This window comes from Elaeis guineensis, chromosome 4, assembly GCF_000442705.2.
Source record: "Elaeis guineensis isolate ETL-2024a chromosome 4, EG11, whole genome shotgun sequence".
Lineage (NCBI taxonomy): Eukaryota > Viridiplantae > Streptophyta > Magnoliopsida > Arecales > Arecaceae > Elaeis > Elaeis guineensis.
The window spans coordinates 21,545,228-21,564,820 of NC_025996.2; the positions used below are offsets into that span (position 1 = coordinate 21,545,228).

A 19,593-nucleotide genomic window follows, 5' to 3' on the forward strand; every position below is an offset into this window, starting at 1 on the left:
AAATAAAAATAAAAAAATAGAAAATAATTTTAATTATTTAATTATAATTATTAAAATTATATATTAAAATAAAAATAGTATATAACTAATAGTATATATAAAAATATATATAAATAATGTGAATGAAAAAATGAAGAAATATTATAGTTCTATCAAAAAAATTAATGAGAGATAATTTTGTCAATATAAATTTATTCATTAATGCTCTATTCATTCTTTTTTGCATCCTCTTAATTTGAAAGGATACAAATTGGTGGACCAGAATAGACAGACAATCTCTCTTTTTTTTATCTATTATTTTTATAATTTTTTAAATTAAATGATCGATGAGATCATCCATCCTTTCAATTTATCCATCTACCATCGATTCTAACTAAATACACTATAAGATTGGATAATCGGTCTGACCGAGTTATAATGAGTAATTTATTTATTTATTTATGAGAAGGAGATCTATCTTTGTTTAGGGGAAGCACCACACGTTTTCTATTGTTTTTCATCTCTCCAGTCCAACCTATGTACACAGACAAATGGCGTGGTAACTATTTAATGAGAACGTCCAAAATCAAAATAAAAAAAAAGTAGGTGGTCTAACAGAGTAACAGACCAACACCCACCAACACCCGCGTCTCCCACTCCGCCCAAAAACTTCACCTGCCGCGGCTCCTTTCTTTTCTCCTCCTCTTCCATCATCTCGGCAATCCAAGAATCCCATTCCCCCACCCCCTCCCCATTTCCAAAAAGAAAGAATAATGGCCACCGCCAATTCCATCAACAAGAAGCCAAAACCCTCGCCAAGTAAGCACTCCTTCCTCCATCCCTCTCTCTCGATATATATCTCATATGTGTTATATAATGTCAGCCAGTACGGATCTAACTCTAGTAGAGGTTGCAGCGGGATATGTCAAGGCAGCGATCCTGGTGGCACTGGTGATCGGGGCGGGGAGCTGCTTCTACGCGGCGATCCAGCCACCAGTGCCGCGGCCGTGCGGGTCGGAGGGGGGCCCGCCTGTGACCGCGCCCAGGATCCGGCTGAGAGATGGTCGGTTCTTGGCCTACTCTGTGACGGGCGTCCCCAAAGAGAGGGCCAGGTACAAGATCATCTTCTGCCACGGCTTTACCGGCTCCAGGCTCGACGGTCTCCGAACCTCCCCTGTAAGCGCACCTCATCCCAAATCAACCCTCTTTTCTTTTTATTTCTAATGACACATCCATTCGGCGCCCTGTTAGCTAGAGGGATGTAAACATAGGTCTCCCATTTAAATTTTTGAAATCAATTAATTAGCTTGCACCGTATCATAACTCAAATTCGCTAAAAATCATTCAAATAAATTGCTGCATTGACCACTAGCTTGCTTGCTTCAAAATCCGTTCATCTAAATCAAGGTTAAGTGATCTTGGGTTGTAAAAAGGTTCATATATGATTGCATCTGAAAACGGCTAGTGATGATTTGGGTCATCCCTCTCTTAACATCCCATGATATAGCAACAAATGGTACTTGTATTTTAGCTATGTGTCAGTCTAGATTTGGGATATGAATATATTTGGATGCCAGGAACTGAGCATCTGAAGTAAAAATGCCGACAATTTCAATTATAATATATTTTCCTGAGTAGAAGGCCCACCTCCATGGCTTGAAGCCTGAACATGTCGATGCAGTCTTCTGTGAATATAAAGTTGGGTTTGTTTAGTTTATAGTAAATAAAGATGCTAACACAACTCAGATACTTTTGCAACATGCTCTATGTTGTCTTCACTCAGTGTCTGGACTCTTACTTTTGGATTGTGGATCCAAAACTGTGGGCCACTTAGCATCATAATAAAATTAGCACAAGAAAAGGGGCGGTGGCAATAAATGGAATTGGCAATTTATGTCTAGCGGAACACGTAATGAATGCTTTAGGTGTCTCACAGCTGTGGCACTGGAGCCAACTTTTGAAGACAGAGTTCCATGTGATTGCATTTATAAACGAACGGTCATTTGAATTATGCAACCAAACTCACAGTAAAGTAGTGATTCACTATAGTCGCCAACAATTAAAGATACCTGCTCATGCTGTCTGAAAGATCATATCTAAACCAGAATTTTGTAATTACATTCTATTATCATAATCTTCTACCTTTGCCTCCAAACTCTGTAAGAAATTTAGATTTGCAAAAGCTAATAAAGAAAGTTATTAATCCTTGTGGAGAAAAACAAATGCTTATTTCGTGCAAAAAAATGGAATGTAGCTTCCATCACATAAGAGTAGTCGAGAGTAATAGAGACCGTTTTGAAATGCTAATCAAATCAAGCTAACAATTAGCGCGCCAGACTCAGGATCCTCGATGGTGCATGTTTTGCATCATAGAAAACGATACAATCTTGGATGGATGCCACATCATTCGATCATGGAGATGGACGGTTATAAAAAAAGATGCAATATACAACACTCCAAATGCACCATGTATGGCACCCAGAACCCACTCTACTTGATAACCATCCGTCCGTAATCGGATGACATGACAGCCATCTCCGGCTGTGGTCTGTCTGCGGTGCAAAACATACATGCTCCAATTGGCAATAACCAAGTTTTGTGGCAGCTTTGGTAGGTCTCTATAATCGGAAGGGCTCGTTTTCTTTCTTCCGTAATCGGTGGAAATATTTTCATGAGAAGGGTTTCCAAAGCTTAAAACGGAAACCACACGAGAAAACAGTAACCATTCCTTTCCATCGTAGCCTTTGTGTTCTATCAAAAGTGCAAGCTTCCCAACTTTATAGAGTCTTAGGTTACACAAAGAGATCAAGGATGAGATTCTGCCTTCACAGGCATCTAAGAGAGGAAAATACGTTGGCTCATTGCCCGAAGACCTATTCTATCATTGAAATAAAAAAAAAAAAGGGGAAAATGTTATATCTTTACAGATTTTGCGTTATTAAATTCAGGAAATGGTCTAGTCTTCTCAGATTGGTTAAATATGACTCAACTAATTTCTTTCAAAATAAACTGGTGATGATGCTGAGTTCAACACTTAAATAGAAAAGGAGAAACCATTAAAGTAACTTTAACAAGTGTTAGAGGCTAGTGCTTGTAGAAAGGAAAATGCTTTGTGGCCTTCACGATGCACGTACCAAAAGTTCATCATACTCAAAAATGCTGGTTTGGCAATTTAATAGTCAAACAACCCTCTGTACGTATTTCAACAAACCTAGCGGGTTGCACCGATCGCCCTTTGCACCTCGGCGCAAAAGAGCTATTTGTGATTTCTGTGCTCATATAATTGGAACCCCATAGCATTATTCTAGATAAGCTTGGTAAACCATAGCGTTATTCTAGAAAAGCTTGGTCCAAAATAAACCTAATTGTCCTATTATCTTGTTTAGGTCTTGAGTGGAGGTTACTTTCGAAAAGAAAACCGGCTAACTACCACTCACCAACTCACATAGACGGTCACGTTATCATATGTCGGCTCTGCAAATTGCCTTCAAGGCTAAGGTTTCATAAATCCACCTATCCAGCCTACCCAGACTCTCATGGCAGAGGAAAATTAATTATTTAAAAGATTTTGAAGTTAGACCCAGAGACAGCCAAGGAGTCGGCAGTACTAGTACTAAATATGAACAGTAATCAATCAGCAGCAGCAAGAAAAGCAAGGTGGCACAGTTAAATAACTTCACCAGCGGATATGATGTGCAGCTAATTATAAACTATCTAATAACATAAAAAGCTATAAGACAAAAAATATATCTAAATAACGAGGAAGAAATGCAAAATGGAATGCTCTACACACTTTAGATGACCCTCTGCGGTACTCTTCGAAGTATGGTTTTGCTTGTATGAATGGATACCCACGTTTTATCAAAATATCAAATATATGAAGTTCTAATGATGACTTTCATGACAAAGCAAGTGAAATTCCTGGTGCAGGAATTAGTTGAGGAGCTGGGCGTATGCATGGTTGGGTATGACCGAGCTGGCTATGGTGAGAGTGATCCTAATCCAAGGCGGTCATTGAGGAGCGAGGCATTGGACATCGCAGAGCTTGGAGATAAGCTGGAACTGGGGCCTAGATTTTACTTGGTTGGGTTCTCACTGGGATGTCATGCTGTTTGGGCATCCATCAAGTATATTCCTGGAAGGTAAGCTTTTTGTTTTTTTTTGCCTTTTTTGGTAAAATGAATAAATTTAATCATTTGAGTGGAAATACATCCGTGAGAATTACCACACAAAATATTAAACAAAGTATCAAGAAGATTTGTCGTAATCAGCTATGTAAAATGCCACCTATCAATTAGCTTCCCTATAAATAAAAGAAACCTCAATGGAACATAATGTACGCATCAATCATCAGCATTTCCGTAGAAAGGATGGAAAATCATCATATGGTGAATCCGAAAGATATTGATAACTATCATAGAATCTTCCTACAAACAACTATGATCATCTAGATAATATAATTCAGTCCTTCCTATGCAGCATGTAGTTTTATCACTGAATTGTCGTGTCAAAAATCCGAACACCTCCTACGCCTACTAGAACACCACTAGCAATCCTGACGGTAAAACCTGCACCACCAAAAGTTGAGATAGGTTCCTTTGGTTTTTGATATCACTAAAGGTCTGTTTGGATAATCTAATGTCATGTAGGAAGATTCGTGGTGACGGCTAAGGTTCAATGTGAGTTGGAGAGAAGAGGATTGAAAACCGTAAGAATTAAAAAAAAAAAAAAAAATCTGTAGAGATCTTTGTTTTCTCCTTGTAGAGGACGAGAAATTACTAGGTAGACGTGGTCTATGATGTCATCCATAGACTAGTAATTTCTCGCGCAGCCGCAGAAGTTGGAGAAATTCTTCTAAGAGATTAGGTTAGGAGACTGTTGACAGCTGCTATGGGCTGCGTTTTGAATTTTTGTTGTAGATGTGGGCTAGGCTGGGCTTTCTATTAGCTAATGCTGTGTTCCCAATCCTATGGATCCAGCAAGATTATCCAAACAGGCCCTGGGATGAGACAACAACCCACCTCCAGACCATCCACAAAAAAAAAAAAAAAAAAAAAAAAAAAAAAAAAAAAGAAGGAGAAGAAGAAGGAAAAAGCAAAACCCCAGCCGTGCCTTCCTAACAACAAATTTGCTTCACTAAGATTGCAAATAAGCAGGTATAATTCATGCACCGGTCGACCAGCTTACCAAGGCTACTTAGCAGACTGAAGTGCACAAATTCTTCCATGTAGGCTGGCTGGAGCTGCACTTCTAGCGCCTGTAATAAACTACAGGTGGCCCGGTTTTCCAAAGAACCTCTCACAAGCGGCGTATAACAAACAACAGATGGGAGATCAGTGGGCTTTGAGGGTCTCATACTATGCCCCATGGTTGCTCCACTGGTGGATGAAGCAGCCCTGGCTACCTTCCTCGACAGTCATCAAAGGCACCACTGACCTACCCAACTGCTTGGATGCTTGGATCCGTGATCAGGCCAAGGCAAATGGAAATTTGGAAAAGGTTGCTAGCTATTTCTCTTCTTCTTTTGACAATGGAATCTCCCTGCGAAATCTTAACTAGATGACCTCGCTTTTTCCTTTCGACTCACTATGTTTATCAACTAATTCTACGATATGACCCTCTCCTATGATGCAATTTATTCTTTCCCTCCCTTGGCAGAGGATGAAACTGGCCACTCAGCAAGGTATCCAGGAGTCATTTTACCAGGATATGAAGGTGATGTTCGGGAAGTGGGAGTTTGATCCGATGGACCTCTTGCAGCCATCGTTTCCGGTCCATGTTTGGCAAGGTGATGAAGACGGGCTCGTCCCGCTCACCCTGCAGCGATACATCTGCGGCCGCCTCAGCTGGATCGACTACCACGAGCTTGCGGCCACAGGGCACTACCTCGCAGCTGTACCCGGCTTAGGTGATACTGTCCTTAAAACCCTTCTTGTTGATCCGTCTTCACCATGAGGGATTCAGTTTGGAAGGAAAAAGCTCACCCCCCATCTGCCACTACTTTTACTGGGACAAAGACAAAAAAAAAAAAAAGAAAGAAAGAAAGAACATTGCTGTTGTTATTGCTTATCGACTTCTGCAACTTACACCATTGGTTGTTGTCATTTACCGTTCAAAAGAAAGCCAGTTTCCCGGCTTTTTATTGTCTCTTGCAGTCTCATTTTCGAAGTTCTTAGTTTTCCCAATCCATGCACAAGCGGAAGCTTTAGAAGAGGTCAAGGTAGCATGTTGACTGAGTAGCCATCTGAGACGCCTTCATTAAGATTCATACATATACTGGGATCATGTTTAATTACAACACACACAAAGTTTTCTGATTTTTTGCGTCATACTTGAAGTGCCAATTAATTTGATCTGCCCTCATCTTTTAGACCTCTGGTTCGAGTTTGGCTCTGTTAGAGACAATCCATTTTTAGGCTGTTTGGAAATGTCGATATTTTGGACGCTTGGCATAACTAGAAAACATGAGAGTCATCCTCTATTTTTCAAAATAATTATTCATTTATGTGTTTATTTTATTTGTTCTGTAGTGGAAAGAATTTAGAACTTATAGATAGTTTTCAGTTGTTTAAATAGCAAAGTATTGAAAATATCATTAAAATAAAACAAAGTCTGTGTGTGTGTGTGTGTGTCAAAGAGCAAAAAGATTTCCACCGAAAAAGAGGGAAAATTTAATTTTTATATAAATTTTGCAATGCGATTCTGACATATAATTTACAAAGTTTGAAGGTGTATCCTACCAACTGACTGGTTTGTATTTCAAACATCAACACATTTACATAAAAAAAACTTTTGAACCTGGTTAACCGGGACCCAAGGTTCTTTGAAAACCACCAGGGTGGATAACCATGGATGAGAGTTGATACATTACTCGCTGCTGATCCATACTCATCAGATTATTCATGAGATCTGTGCATGTCTCCTTTCATCGGTGATAATGCATTTGTGGGGACAGCACTGTTACACCGCACAGGGAAGGTTGATAGTTATGATATTTTCAATTATTATTTTATTTCTACAACTTTATAAAAATGCTACATACTATTTTTTGAATCCTTTCTGCTTCAGTCCTAGTTCCTATAAAAATTTTTTCATCCAGAATACTTCCTTACAGATTTCAATCACAATAATATATTTTGCTTGTATGGTCCACAAGACAATACATTTCTGTAATCTGGATTGTCACGACACAGCTCCACCTGCAAAAGTAATCAGGTAGTCTAAAGTGGATTTTCTAAAGTCAACATCTCCAGTTCAATCTGTATCACGACAACCACATAACACTGATTTATCAGTTTCAAATCATAAACAAATACCAAATGTTTCTTTAAGATATCTGAATATCTACTTTACTGCTTTCCAATGCTGTTTACTTGGTTAAAGAGAAATCTACTGACCACACCAACTGCATGAGCAATATCAGGTCTGGTACAAATCATAACATACATTAAACTGCCAAGTGCTGATGCATAAAGCACTTTTCTATCTTCTCTTTCTCTTCTCTGCTAGTAGGATACTGTTGAGAACTTAACTTAAAGTGGCTTATGAGTGGAGAGCTCACTAGTTTTGCTTTGCTCATGTTAAACCTATCAAGAACCTTCTCGATGTATTTCTCCTGAGAAAGCCATAATTTTTCTTATTTTCTGTCACAAAAAATTCTCATACTAAGAATATGTTTGGTTGGCCCTAAGTCTTTCATTGCAAAAGACTTACTCATCTCTTTTTTCAGCTTATTGATTTTCTTTCTGTCATGATCTATAATCAACATGTCATCAACATATAGCAGAAGTATGGTAAAATCATCATCATCAAACCTCTTAACAAAAATACAATGATCAGAAGAGGTTCTCGTATATCCATGATCTATCATAAATAACCAAATTTTCTGTATCACTGTCGAGGTACTTGCTTTAAATCATACAAGCTTTTCTTCAATCTGCATACATGATGCTCTTTACCTTTGACCTTGAATCCTTCTGGTTGCTCCATGTATATCTTTTCCTTCAAACTATCATGGAGAAAAACTATCTTTATGTCAAGCTGATCAATTTCTAGATTCAAAGTAGCAGCAAATCCGAGCATAATTCTAATAGATGACATCTTCACTACAGGTGAGAAGATCTCCTCAAAATCAACATCCTATTTCTAACCAAAGCTTTCACAACTAATCTGACTTTATACCTTGGTTGTGAGCTGTTCTCTTCATTCTTCAATCTGAACACCCATTTGTTCTTGAGTGCTTTCTTATCCTTAGGTGGTTCCATCAGCTCAAATGTGTGATTGTCATATAAACTTTGTATCTCTCTTATATGGTTTTCATCCACTTTTTACTTTGCTGACTTAAAATAGCTTTTGATGCTCTCTGGTTCTCCCCCATCAGTCAACAACACATACTCATGAGTAGAATATCTAGTAGAAGTATGTCGCTCCCTACTAGATCTCCTCAAAGGTACTAACTCTGTAGGTATCTGCTCACCAAGCTGCTCAGAACTACTTCATCAGCTGTAGGAGACTTATCCAGTATAGATATAATATCAATAGGAATCTCAGCACCTACTGGCTTATGATGATCTCCCTATATCTCCCTTCTGTTATCTGCAAGTCAAGAGATTATATCTGTGTCATCGAGATCATCTCTGAACGACTATCTTTTCTTAGTCTATTCAATATCTTCAATAGTTTGATCTTCCATGAACACAACATCTCTGCTTCTGATCACCTTCTTATCAACTGGATCCCACAGTCTATAGTCAAATTCTTCATGTCCATAACCTAAGAAGATATACTGTCTTACCTTGCTATCAAGCTTAGATCTCTGATCTTTCAGAACATGAATAAATGTCCGACATCCAAACACTCTCAAGTGTTTGTAAGAAACATCTTTCTCTATCCATACTCTATTTGGTATGTCACCATCCAATGGAGTTAAAGGAGAAAGGTTAATTAAATCGACTACAGTCCTCATTATCTCATCCCAAAATGAGTTAGACAGCTTAGCATGTGAAAGCATACATTGTATCCTTTCCTCAGTTATTCAGTTCATCCTTTTTGTCACCTCGTTGTGCTGAGGTGTCTTTGGAATAATCTTCTCAAGCTTAATATCAAGATTTTTGCAATACTTCTCAAAAGGACCATTGTATTCACCGTCATTATCAGCACGAATATGCTTCAGCTCACTACAAGAAAAGAGTATTTTTGTGATGGAATTATTTGCAATGTAAATATTTTCGTCGCCACTAATTGTATTTATGATGAAAAATAAAATTGAACGTAAATAATAAAATATTTATGATAAAAATAATTTTTCATTGTAAATAGTTATCTATCAGCGATAGAAAAATTATTCTGTCATAAATAGATATTATTTGTGATGAATATTTTTATCGTAAATAATATATTATTTATTTTAATTTTAATTTTTAAATTTTTATGATAAAAATATTTTTATCATAAATAATTTAAGTATTTATGATGAAAAATATTTTTTTATTGATAATAAGATTATTTTCAATGAAAATATTTTCATCATCAATATTTAAAAAAAATAAAAAATTTAAAAATTATAGATTATTTATGATAAAAATATTTCATCATAAATAATTGAGTATTTACAATAAAAATTTTTTTATCATAAATACTTGATTATTTATGATAAAAATATTTTCATTGCAAATACTTAAAAAAATAAAAATTTAAAAGTTCAAAAATTATTCATTATTTGAGATGAAAATTTTCTGTCATAAATAAATACTTTCTATAATGAAATTTTTTTTATCATAAATATTTGATTATTTATGATAAAAATATTTTCATCATTAATAGTTAAAAAATTAAAAATTTTAAAAAAATTAAAAGTTACTCATTATTTGTGATAAAAATTTTTCATCGTAAATAAATAGTTTTTACGATAAAAATAAAATTTTCATCATAAATACTCGATTATTTATGATAAAAATATTTTTATCATTAATATTTTAAAAAAATTAATAATTTAAAGAATTAAAAATTATTTATTATTTACGATAAAAATTTTTATTGTAAATAATCGAGTATTTATGATAAAATTTTTATTTTTATCATAAATATTTTTATTTATGATGAAAATATTTTCACCATTAATATATAAAAAAATTAAAAATTTAAAAAATTATAAAATTTAAATTTTTGATTTTGTGTAAGACAACTGCATCTATTTTTTTAGTAGTTGTATACATCTTTTTCCTTTTATATGGGAAAAAGCAAATGTGAGTTATGATCCAGATCAAATTTTTTGTATGAAAAAAATCATATGAAAGTAGGTGATATTGTGGATTAGAATGAATAGATTTTTTTGAATGAAATGAGCTATACGTTTATTTGCAACGTAAAATTATTTGTTCATCACTGTCACTGTTACTAGTGATATCAATGAATTTTTCTGATGGAGTGTCAATCTTAAGATGTATTAAAGGAGCCTCCTTTCACGTAGAAACTATATAGTTAAGCAGCACATTCTAGCATGCATGCAATATACGAGCTTTGATGCTCATACAATTTCTGAGAATTTTTCAAACTCGATCTTTACATGCATGCAATATATGAGCTTCTAAATTTCTAACATCCTATCCCTATCATATCTTCTAAATCTCAATCTTGATAGATTTCTATCACGATCTCAGAATCACCCGATATTTTTGTACTTCGATTTTCAGAATAGGACTCCAAGAAGAAGACGAGCTTTTTGAAGATCGAAGATCTCAAAGCTATCGATTTTCATAATGTCTATTCCATTGCAGAAGTCGAAGAGCTGTTCTTATAATAATTATTAGCGACGTAAATAAATTTTTTTATCACAATTAAAATTTTAATATATGTAATTTTTTTAAAAAAAATCACAAATTAACTATTTATATAAAATTTTTTTGATTAATAAAAAATTAATTTTTTTGATGAAATTATTTTAAAATTTTTTTAGACCAAAATTTTTTTAGATTAAAAAAAATTAATTTTATTTTTCATTACAAATATTTTTTAATATCATTTTTTGTTAAATTTTTTGGAAGAAAAATTTTTTTGATGAAAAAAATTAAAATTAATTTTTTATAAATTATTATTGAAAAGATATTTAATTATTAGTAACATGAAATGAATATTCATCGCAAACAGTCTTTAAATTTTTTTATAAATTTTTTAAAAAATATATTTAAGACGTAAATTTATTTTTCATCGACAATCATATTTTAAAAATATTATTTTAATCAATTATTGTGAACAAAAAATATGTTAATGGAAAAAAAATTTATTAGCGATGAAAAGGTATTTTTGTCAAAAAAATTATTTTAAAAATAATTTTTTAATTTTTTTAAGAAAAATTTATTAGAGGAAAAAAAAATTTTGGACGGTATTTATTAGCGACGGAAACTAGATTTTCGTTGCTAATAAACTTATTAACGATGAATTTTTTTCCATCGTCAATAATTTATTCTTGTAAAAAATTTTTTAAGAGAAAAAATTTTTAATGAATTTTTTTTGACGAAAATTATTGACGATGAAAATAATTTTTCGTCGCTAATAATGGTGTTAGCGATAAAAATTTTATCGCTAATAGTTTGACATTAATTACATGTCAACTCGATGTCCCTTTGTGTGAAACCATCTTCCAACCTCCTCTCTCTCCCCTCTCCTCTCTCTGAGCTCTCTCCTCTCCCCTCTCCTCTCTCCGACCGAGATCTCCCTCTCCACTCTCCCTCTTCGAGCTCTCTCCCCCTCTCTTCTTGCCAGCGAGTGCATCTCCACCGTCACCACCGTCGTTGCCGTCCGCACTGTTGCCATGGGCTTCTCCGACACCGTCATTGTCATCTGCCAGAGGTAAGAATTCTTCCCACTTTTTTTTTTGGTTGATCGGGCCACCGGGGGGTGAAGGGGGTTGCGGGGGTGGGGATGGGCAGCCGGGCCAACATAGGGGTCGGGGATTTGGTGGGCGGAGGGGGTTGCTGGGTGGGGCGGACGAGGGAGACATGGGGGTGGGGAGGGAGTCGGGGGGCGATCGGGGGCGAGGAGGGGACCGTGAGCGATCGGGGATGACATAGGAACGGGGAGGCGGTCGGCCGATAGAGGGGGTTGCAGGGTCGGGGTGGGCGGTCGAGAGTGACACGGGGGCGAGGGTGGGGAGGGGGCCGTGGTTGGCCGGAGACGACATGGGGCCAGGGAGGGGGTCAGTCGGGTGCGACACAGGGGTGGAGAGGGGCCGTGGGTGGCCGGAGACACATGGGGCCAGGGAGGGGGTTGGCCGGTAGAGGAGGTTGCAGGGGTGGGGGTGGGTGGCCGGGGGCGACACAGGAGGCAGAGATGGGGTCAAAGGGTGGCCGGAGGTGACACGAGGGTGGGGAGGGGGTTGACCGACAGAGGAGGTTGCAGGGGTGGGGGTGGGCGGTTGGGGGCAATACGGGGGTGCGGATGAGGTCGAGGTGCGGTCGGGGGTGATACGGGGGCGTGGATGAGGTCGAGGGGTGGTCGAGGGTGACACAAGGGTGGGAAGGGGGCCGAAGGCGACATAGGGCCGGGGAGGGGGTCAGCCGACGGAGGGGGTTGCAGGGGTGGGGGTGGGCGGCTGGGGGCGATATGGGGGCATGGATGGGGTTGGGGTGCGGTCGAGGGCGACACGGGGGCGGGGAGGGGGCCATGGGTAGCCGAGGGCGTCACGAGGCCAGGGAGGGGGTCGGCCAGGGAGGGGTGGGTGACGGCGGGGAGGGAGGAAGGAAAAAGAGAAACGAGGAGGGAAAAAATAAAAAAATAAAAAATAAAAAAATAAAATATTAATCAAATATTTTATTATTTGATTAATAAAAATAAAATCTGGATCACGATTCAAATTGGATCCAGATCGAGATAGGGGTCGAGATCCGATTCGGGTTGGGATCCAGATCGAGATCTGATCATGATTTGAATTGGGATCTGGGTCGCAGGGGGTTGGAGAGAGCAACGACGTCGCAGGGGGTGGATCGCGAGAGATGGGTGACGGTGGTGGTGCCGCAAGAGCAGGGCTCAAGTTCGAGCGGCGTGGGGTGGGTGACGGCACCGGCACCGTGGGAGCGGGGGCCATGGGCGACCGAGTCTGGAGCTCATTTAAAGGAAAAAATATTTTTTTGATAAAAAATATTTTTTAAAAAATAAAAAATTATTTATTATTTTTAAGTAAAAAATATTTTAGAAAAAAATAAAAAATTATTTATTATTTTTAAGTAAAAAATATTTTAGAAAAAAATAAAAAATTATTTATTATTTTTAAGTAAAAAATATTTAAAAAAAATAAAAAATCATCGAACCCTCGGGATTGGGTTTCATGTTATTATTTGTGTTAATATTATTTTGCATGCTCAACAACTTATAGTTTATTTTATATTTATTGTATAAATTTTTTAATGTTACTGCTAAAATTTATAAATTTTTTATTGTTTCACTAGCACAATGCACATTACTTTTGCTTATTATAATTTAATTATTTTGTTGATATTTTGTATACTTTTGCTTATTATAATTAAATATAAAAAATATTTTTATTTTAAAAAAATTATTAAAATTTTTTAATAAAAATTTCAATACAGAGTTACTCTTTTTAATAAATTAGAAATCTATTTTTGAATGTATGTTTAGAGATGGTAGTTAAATTGCATGGACTTCCATTCTAGAGTCGATCTTGATCGAGATCGACTCTTGAATATTCCGTATTCGAATTTTTTAAAAAATAATAATGTTATTATTTTAATAGTTGATATTTTATTTCATTATATGGTACTCAGCAGTTATCTGTCCATTATTCTCCGATATATGGTGGATAGAGTGCGTAGGCACCATATTTACATCGTATACTTGGAGAACCATGGAAAGATATTATCAAAATTTTTATAATAATGAAATAAATTATCGATTAATAATAATAATAAGATTATTATTTTTTTGAAAATGATAGGACCACATCTGTTAGTAATGATTTGAAATAGATTGGATCATGCATTTTTGCTTCATCAAATTGATGGAAGAAATTTTTTGTATTACTATTCAGTCTGTGTTCTTTAATACATGCTATTTTGTATAAAATGATCCGTGTCCAGATCTGGATCGGGATTTGGCCCGAAATTCGAGTCAAATTCTATCCGAAATCTGGATCGGGATCCGGTTCGGATGAATACCACTGAAAATTTCTTTGTTATTAATGATTTTCGTGTTTGTTGTTAGATGGATATCAACAAAAGTTGGATGAATGCTAAAGATATTTTTTTATCTGAATATCGAAAAGATGTTCAGATTTTATTGAGTTTGCACGGCATAAAGCTGACAGTGCTAGTCGGATAAAGTGTCCATACAAGAGATGTGCCAATATGATGTATCATCACATAACACTTGTTGAGGAGCATCTGCTACATTGTGGTATGGATAAGAAGTATACTTGTTGATATGGTATGGAGAGGATAATCCGAATGAAGTTGCATGTGACGATGACGATACTAAAGATGATAGTGATGCTACTGAATCTGTCGAACATGATGGTATAGAAGAACTATTAGATGATTTACATCAGGATGTTTGTTCAAATATATGCATGAATACTAGTGCATCTGAAGACAATTCTAATCATGAACACAATATCTGGCTTGAGGTAGAAAGACTTCTGAACAGTTTGCAAAGCTTATAAGGGATGTACGAGAGCCACTATATTCACATTGTGCAAAGTTTTTTAAGTTAGAGTTTTAATAAAATTACTTCATATTAAAATCGTGAACTGATAGAGTCAGAAGTCATTTGACCGAAATTTGACATTGATTAAAGCAGCTTTTTTTGATGGAGAGAGACTTCCGAAATCATATTTTGAAGTAAAAATATACATGCAAAAATTAAAACTTGACTATGTTCCTATATATGCCTGCAAAAATGACTGTATATTATTTTATAAGGATAACGAATAGGCAACTGAATGTCCAAAATGCAGTGAGTCTAGTAAAAATTGATAACAGAAAAGAAAAGAAGATACTCCAAAAGATTTTAAAATATTTTTTATTGATTTCAAGACTTTAAAGGTTGTATATGTCCACAAAGATGGCTGAAGAAATGAGATGGCATCATGAGCAGTGGGTTCCAGAGGAGAACAGACTTAGCCACCCGACTGATTCCGTAGTATGGAAAGACTTCGATGCAAAGCATCCATACTTTGCGAGTGACCCGTGCAATATCCGCTTAGTCTAGCAACAGATGGATTTAATTTTTTTTGCAATTTGAGTACTTCCTATAGCATATGGCCTGTGATGCTAGTTGTATATAATGTAGTATCTTAGAAGTGTATGAAAGAACCATTTATTTTTATGTCACTATTGATTCTGGATCCGAAAGCACCAGGTAACAAAATTGATGTATATCTACGATCGTTAATCGATGATCTGAAGGAGCTATGAAAAATAGAGTACAGACATATGATTCTGTAAGTCGAAGAAATTTTAAATTGCATGCTTCAATTTTATGGATCATAAATGATTTTTCTGCATATGAAAACTTATTTAGGTAGAGCACCAAAGGATATCTGGCATGTCCAATATGCAACAAGGATGCATCCTCCTTACATTTAAAAAATGGATGAAAAATATACTTCATGGGTCATCGACGGTTTAATTTTACCTGATAATCATTCTTGGAGGATCTGTTACAATCAATACTTTGATAGTAAGTCCGACCAGCATCCGTCACCTAAAGAGTTAAGTGGAGAAGAAGTTTTAGAACAACTTAAAATCATCAAAAATATTCAATTTATGAAAATATTGGGTACTCACAAGCGGAAGCATACTGAAGCTACGCTGAATTGAACGAAGCGAAGTATTTTTTTCGAACTACCATATTGGAAGCAGTTACTATTTCGTCATAATCTGGATGTAATACACATTGAGAAGAATATTTTTGATAATATCATCGGTACTATATTGAACATTCCAAAAAAATAAAAAATAGTATAAAAGCTCGTTTTGATTTGCAGACAATGAGAATCCAATCGGAGTTGCATTTAGTTCATCGAGGTGATAGATTTTTTGTGCCACCTGCATATTATTTGCTATTTGACGAGAAAAAAAAGAGTTTCTATGGATGGTTCAAAATCATAAAGTTTTCTTACGCATACGCTTCAAACGTATCACGGTGTGTTGGCAACAATGACGGTAATATCTCTGGCATGAAAAATCTTGACTCCTATGTGATGATGCAACGCTTGCTTTCTATGGTCATGCGTGACTATTTAGATGGTGATGTTAAAACTGCATTAATTGAGTTAGAAGTATTCTTTCGAGAACTATGTTATCAAAAATTGAAGATTAACTTGCTTGACAAGTTTGAAAAGGATATCGTGCTCATTCTATATAAGTTAGAAAAAAAAATTATCATTATTTTTTGATATTATGGTATATCTGGCTATTCATCTTTCAAAGAAAGCTCTTTTGATCGGATCGATATATTATCGGTGGATGTATCCTATTGAAAGATAAAAAAATTATACACACTTTGTCATATCAATTATAAAATATAAATATATTTAAAATTTAAATTTATTTTTATTTATAGATTTTTATATATCCTAAAAAAATATACATTAATAAAGCACGGTCTAAAGGATCTATAGCCGAAGTATACGTAGCTACAGAGTGTGTCATGTTCTTCTCGATGTATCTTGACGATATCAAAACTAGATTCAATCGTACAGATCGTCACGTAGATCGTGAATGGGGTGATAATGAACCAATGCTATTTATACTTAAACAAATGGTTCGATCCATTGGTAGAAAAAGATATGAATTTATAGACGTGAATGAGCTATCCAAGATACACTTCTACATTCTAAATAATTATGAAAAAATTAAAATTTTATTGAGTAAGTACTATCTTAGCATATTGTTTAATGTTCTAAGTAATTTTTTCATATCAATATAAAATTAAAAATCATGACTTATTGCAGTATACTATGCAGAGAGAATAATATGGATGCTGATGATCTACATAGAAAAAAATTTACAAAATAATTTGGTGACCTTGTAAGTTGCACTAGTAATACGTTATTTTTAATAATTATAAAAATAATTATTTGAACTAACATAATTTTTTATGTTATAGTGTAGATGAAATAAAAGTATTTCAATAAAGAAGAGGGTGCGATCGATGAGTTATACAATTTAGCATTTAGTTCCGATTGAAGGGTTAACTACTACGCATTCTGTATATTGGAGGAATGAGATTTCACACAAAAGAGCTTGAGATGCAATAATGAATTAGAATAATGGGATTGCTACGATAGGATATGAAGAAAAAAAAGATTGAATATTATGGTGTACTGATAGATATCATAAAACTGAAGTATAGATCCAGTAATTCTGTATTCTTATTTCAGTGTGAATGGTGGATATTAGTAATAAAAAAATCAATATTCATATTGATCCATACTTTATCAGTGTAAACTTTGTACGAACATGGTATCAGAATGAGCCATATATATTAGCAACTCAAGTGAAACAAGCAATATATTTGAAGGATCTAAAGTATCAAAATAATTATCATGTTGTACAAAAAATAACATCTAGAGGCGTATATGACATACCAACCTGATTAGAAATGGATGAAAATTCAGATTTACATGAAGAGAAAGCTTTTCAAGAGGAAGAACAAACATTAGTCAAGCTTTTTGTTGATGAAGAACTTGTAACAGCTCTTTTGAATAGAGCTGATCTACCGCCCAACGAAGTTGAAGCTGATTTTATATTTAATCTTGATGAGTCACAGGACGACGATCCATTCATAAATGACGATGAGATAGAAAAGATACATTGATCGATTATTGTGATTCGGAGGAGAACCTACACATCAAGGAAGATATAAATATTGATGAGTAGATCTATATTCTTTGTTCAATCTTCTCTGCAATAATAGTATACGATATAATTCTATTCATTAGAATGTAATTTATTTTTTGCTATTATTGTTCAATATTATATTCATTTATATATTAAGAATTATAGGTATGACATCAGGAGACAGACGACGATATTCATATTTGCAGTTACCCTAGAGGTTGAGGCACCTTCATCGATTTTCACTATCACACCAGTTCCATCGTCAGAGGTCCTGCACTGGCAGGTCCAGTGAGGCGGATCCGAGTGAGACAAGTCCGAGTGATATTATTATATTTTTTATATAATAAAATTTAATTTTTTTATTTGGATAGTTATCATATAATGATTTATATATTGTTGTTTCAGATCAGTCTCCACCAGTGATGAGGCGAGGGTGAGATCCATCGAAGAACCTCGCTTTAGAGCATTGGAGACGCGAGCATCCGAGACAGCATCTCTGTATTGAGATACCATCTGACTACAGAGGTCCATTAGGGGATGGTATGAGCTGTGGTAAACCGAGTTGGGCATCATATACCGTAGCTATGCCTCATGATATTTTCGATTGGCGTCACATTGTATGGGTTCAGAGAGAGATTTTTTATATCCATTACAGGTAAAATAAAGTATAATGTGAATATTTAATTAGCACGGTATTCTTCTAATATTTGTTATGGGCATGGTGTATTTGATATTATTAATTTTGAGAATGATCGCATACGGTAAGCTGTGGATGCTCATTTATGTTTGTGTTTCAAGGAGTATCGCCACCGCATCCATCAGTATTGGTACCATGTGAGCAGAATCATAGGGTGGAGGCAACGTGGCAGCGGCCTTATGACAGTATCACTATGGATGATTAGGCTCTCATATTCGACATTACGAGGATCCGGTATATCAGGTTATACATCCAAACTTTTTTTTTTAGAGTTTAATGATTGAATCATTTATTCTTAAATTTAGTTTGTTATCTACTAATTTGACTGCTAACTATACAGAGATGATATGCCCAGAATGCCGCGAATCGGGTGAGACAGACCATATTGCATTATGGGGGTTCGAGGTCGTTCGCTCTCATATAGAACAGATGGTAAGCAATTTCTAATTAGTATATTTTAACTCTCTAACTATTTTAAATTTTTTTAATTAAGTATTCTCAAATTACACAGAGATACATAGAGTAGCGAGCTTCCTAGTAGGATCGATATCTACCAGCGGATCTACCAGCAGATCCACCAGCAGATCTACCAGCAGATCCACCAGCGATGGTTAGGAGAGTGGACGATAGAGAGTCAGAAACTTTTTATAAATTTTTTAATTATTTTTTCATTCGTAGTTTGATTTTTAGTATGAAATTAAAATAGTTATAACTTTAATTTTCAAGACCGTATAATAGGCATCAGATCTCAGCCTACCCCTAAAGGCTCGATCGCACTCACATATGATGAGATCTGTGATCAGATGCTTGGTACGAGATCCTATTATGTTAGGAGTCTAGGGCAAGGAATCAGTGCTCCCTCATCCTCACACTTATTCTGGACTGATATCCATGCTGCCTGCGATGCTCAGCTGGCGGAGGTGTAGAGGCAGGCTGTTAAGAATCGACAGTGGGCTGAGCAGCGAGCTGATGAGTTGGCTGTATGCATCGACGAGTACCAATTGCTCCAAATCTAGGTGATAGAGCAGATAGCATAGATGGAGTAAATGATGCAGCTGATGA

The 19,593-nt window shown here is 35.7% G+C and overlaps 1 protein-coding gene across 1 annotated transcript; it reads left to right on the plus strand.

The window, feature by feature from the left end:
- The first annotated feature begins 609 nt into the window (after positions 1-609).
- On the plus strand, positions 610-6,126 carry LOC105043424 (uncharacterized). The gene is made up of 5 exons (XM_010920964.4): positions 610-798; positions 896-1,155; positions 3,910-4,121; positions 5,211-5,478; positions 5,638-6,126. Exons 1-5 carry the CDS (start codon positions 753-755, stop codon positions 5,932-5,934), a joined length of 1,083 nt encoding a protein of 360 aa, XP_010919266.2. The 5' UTR covers positions 610-752; the 3' UTR covers positions 5,935-6,126.
- Positions 6,127-19,593: the final 13,467 nt, after the last annotated feature.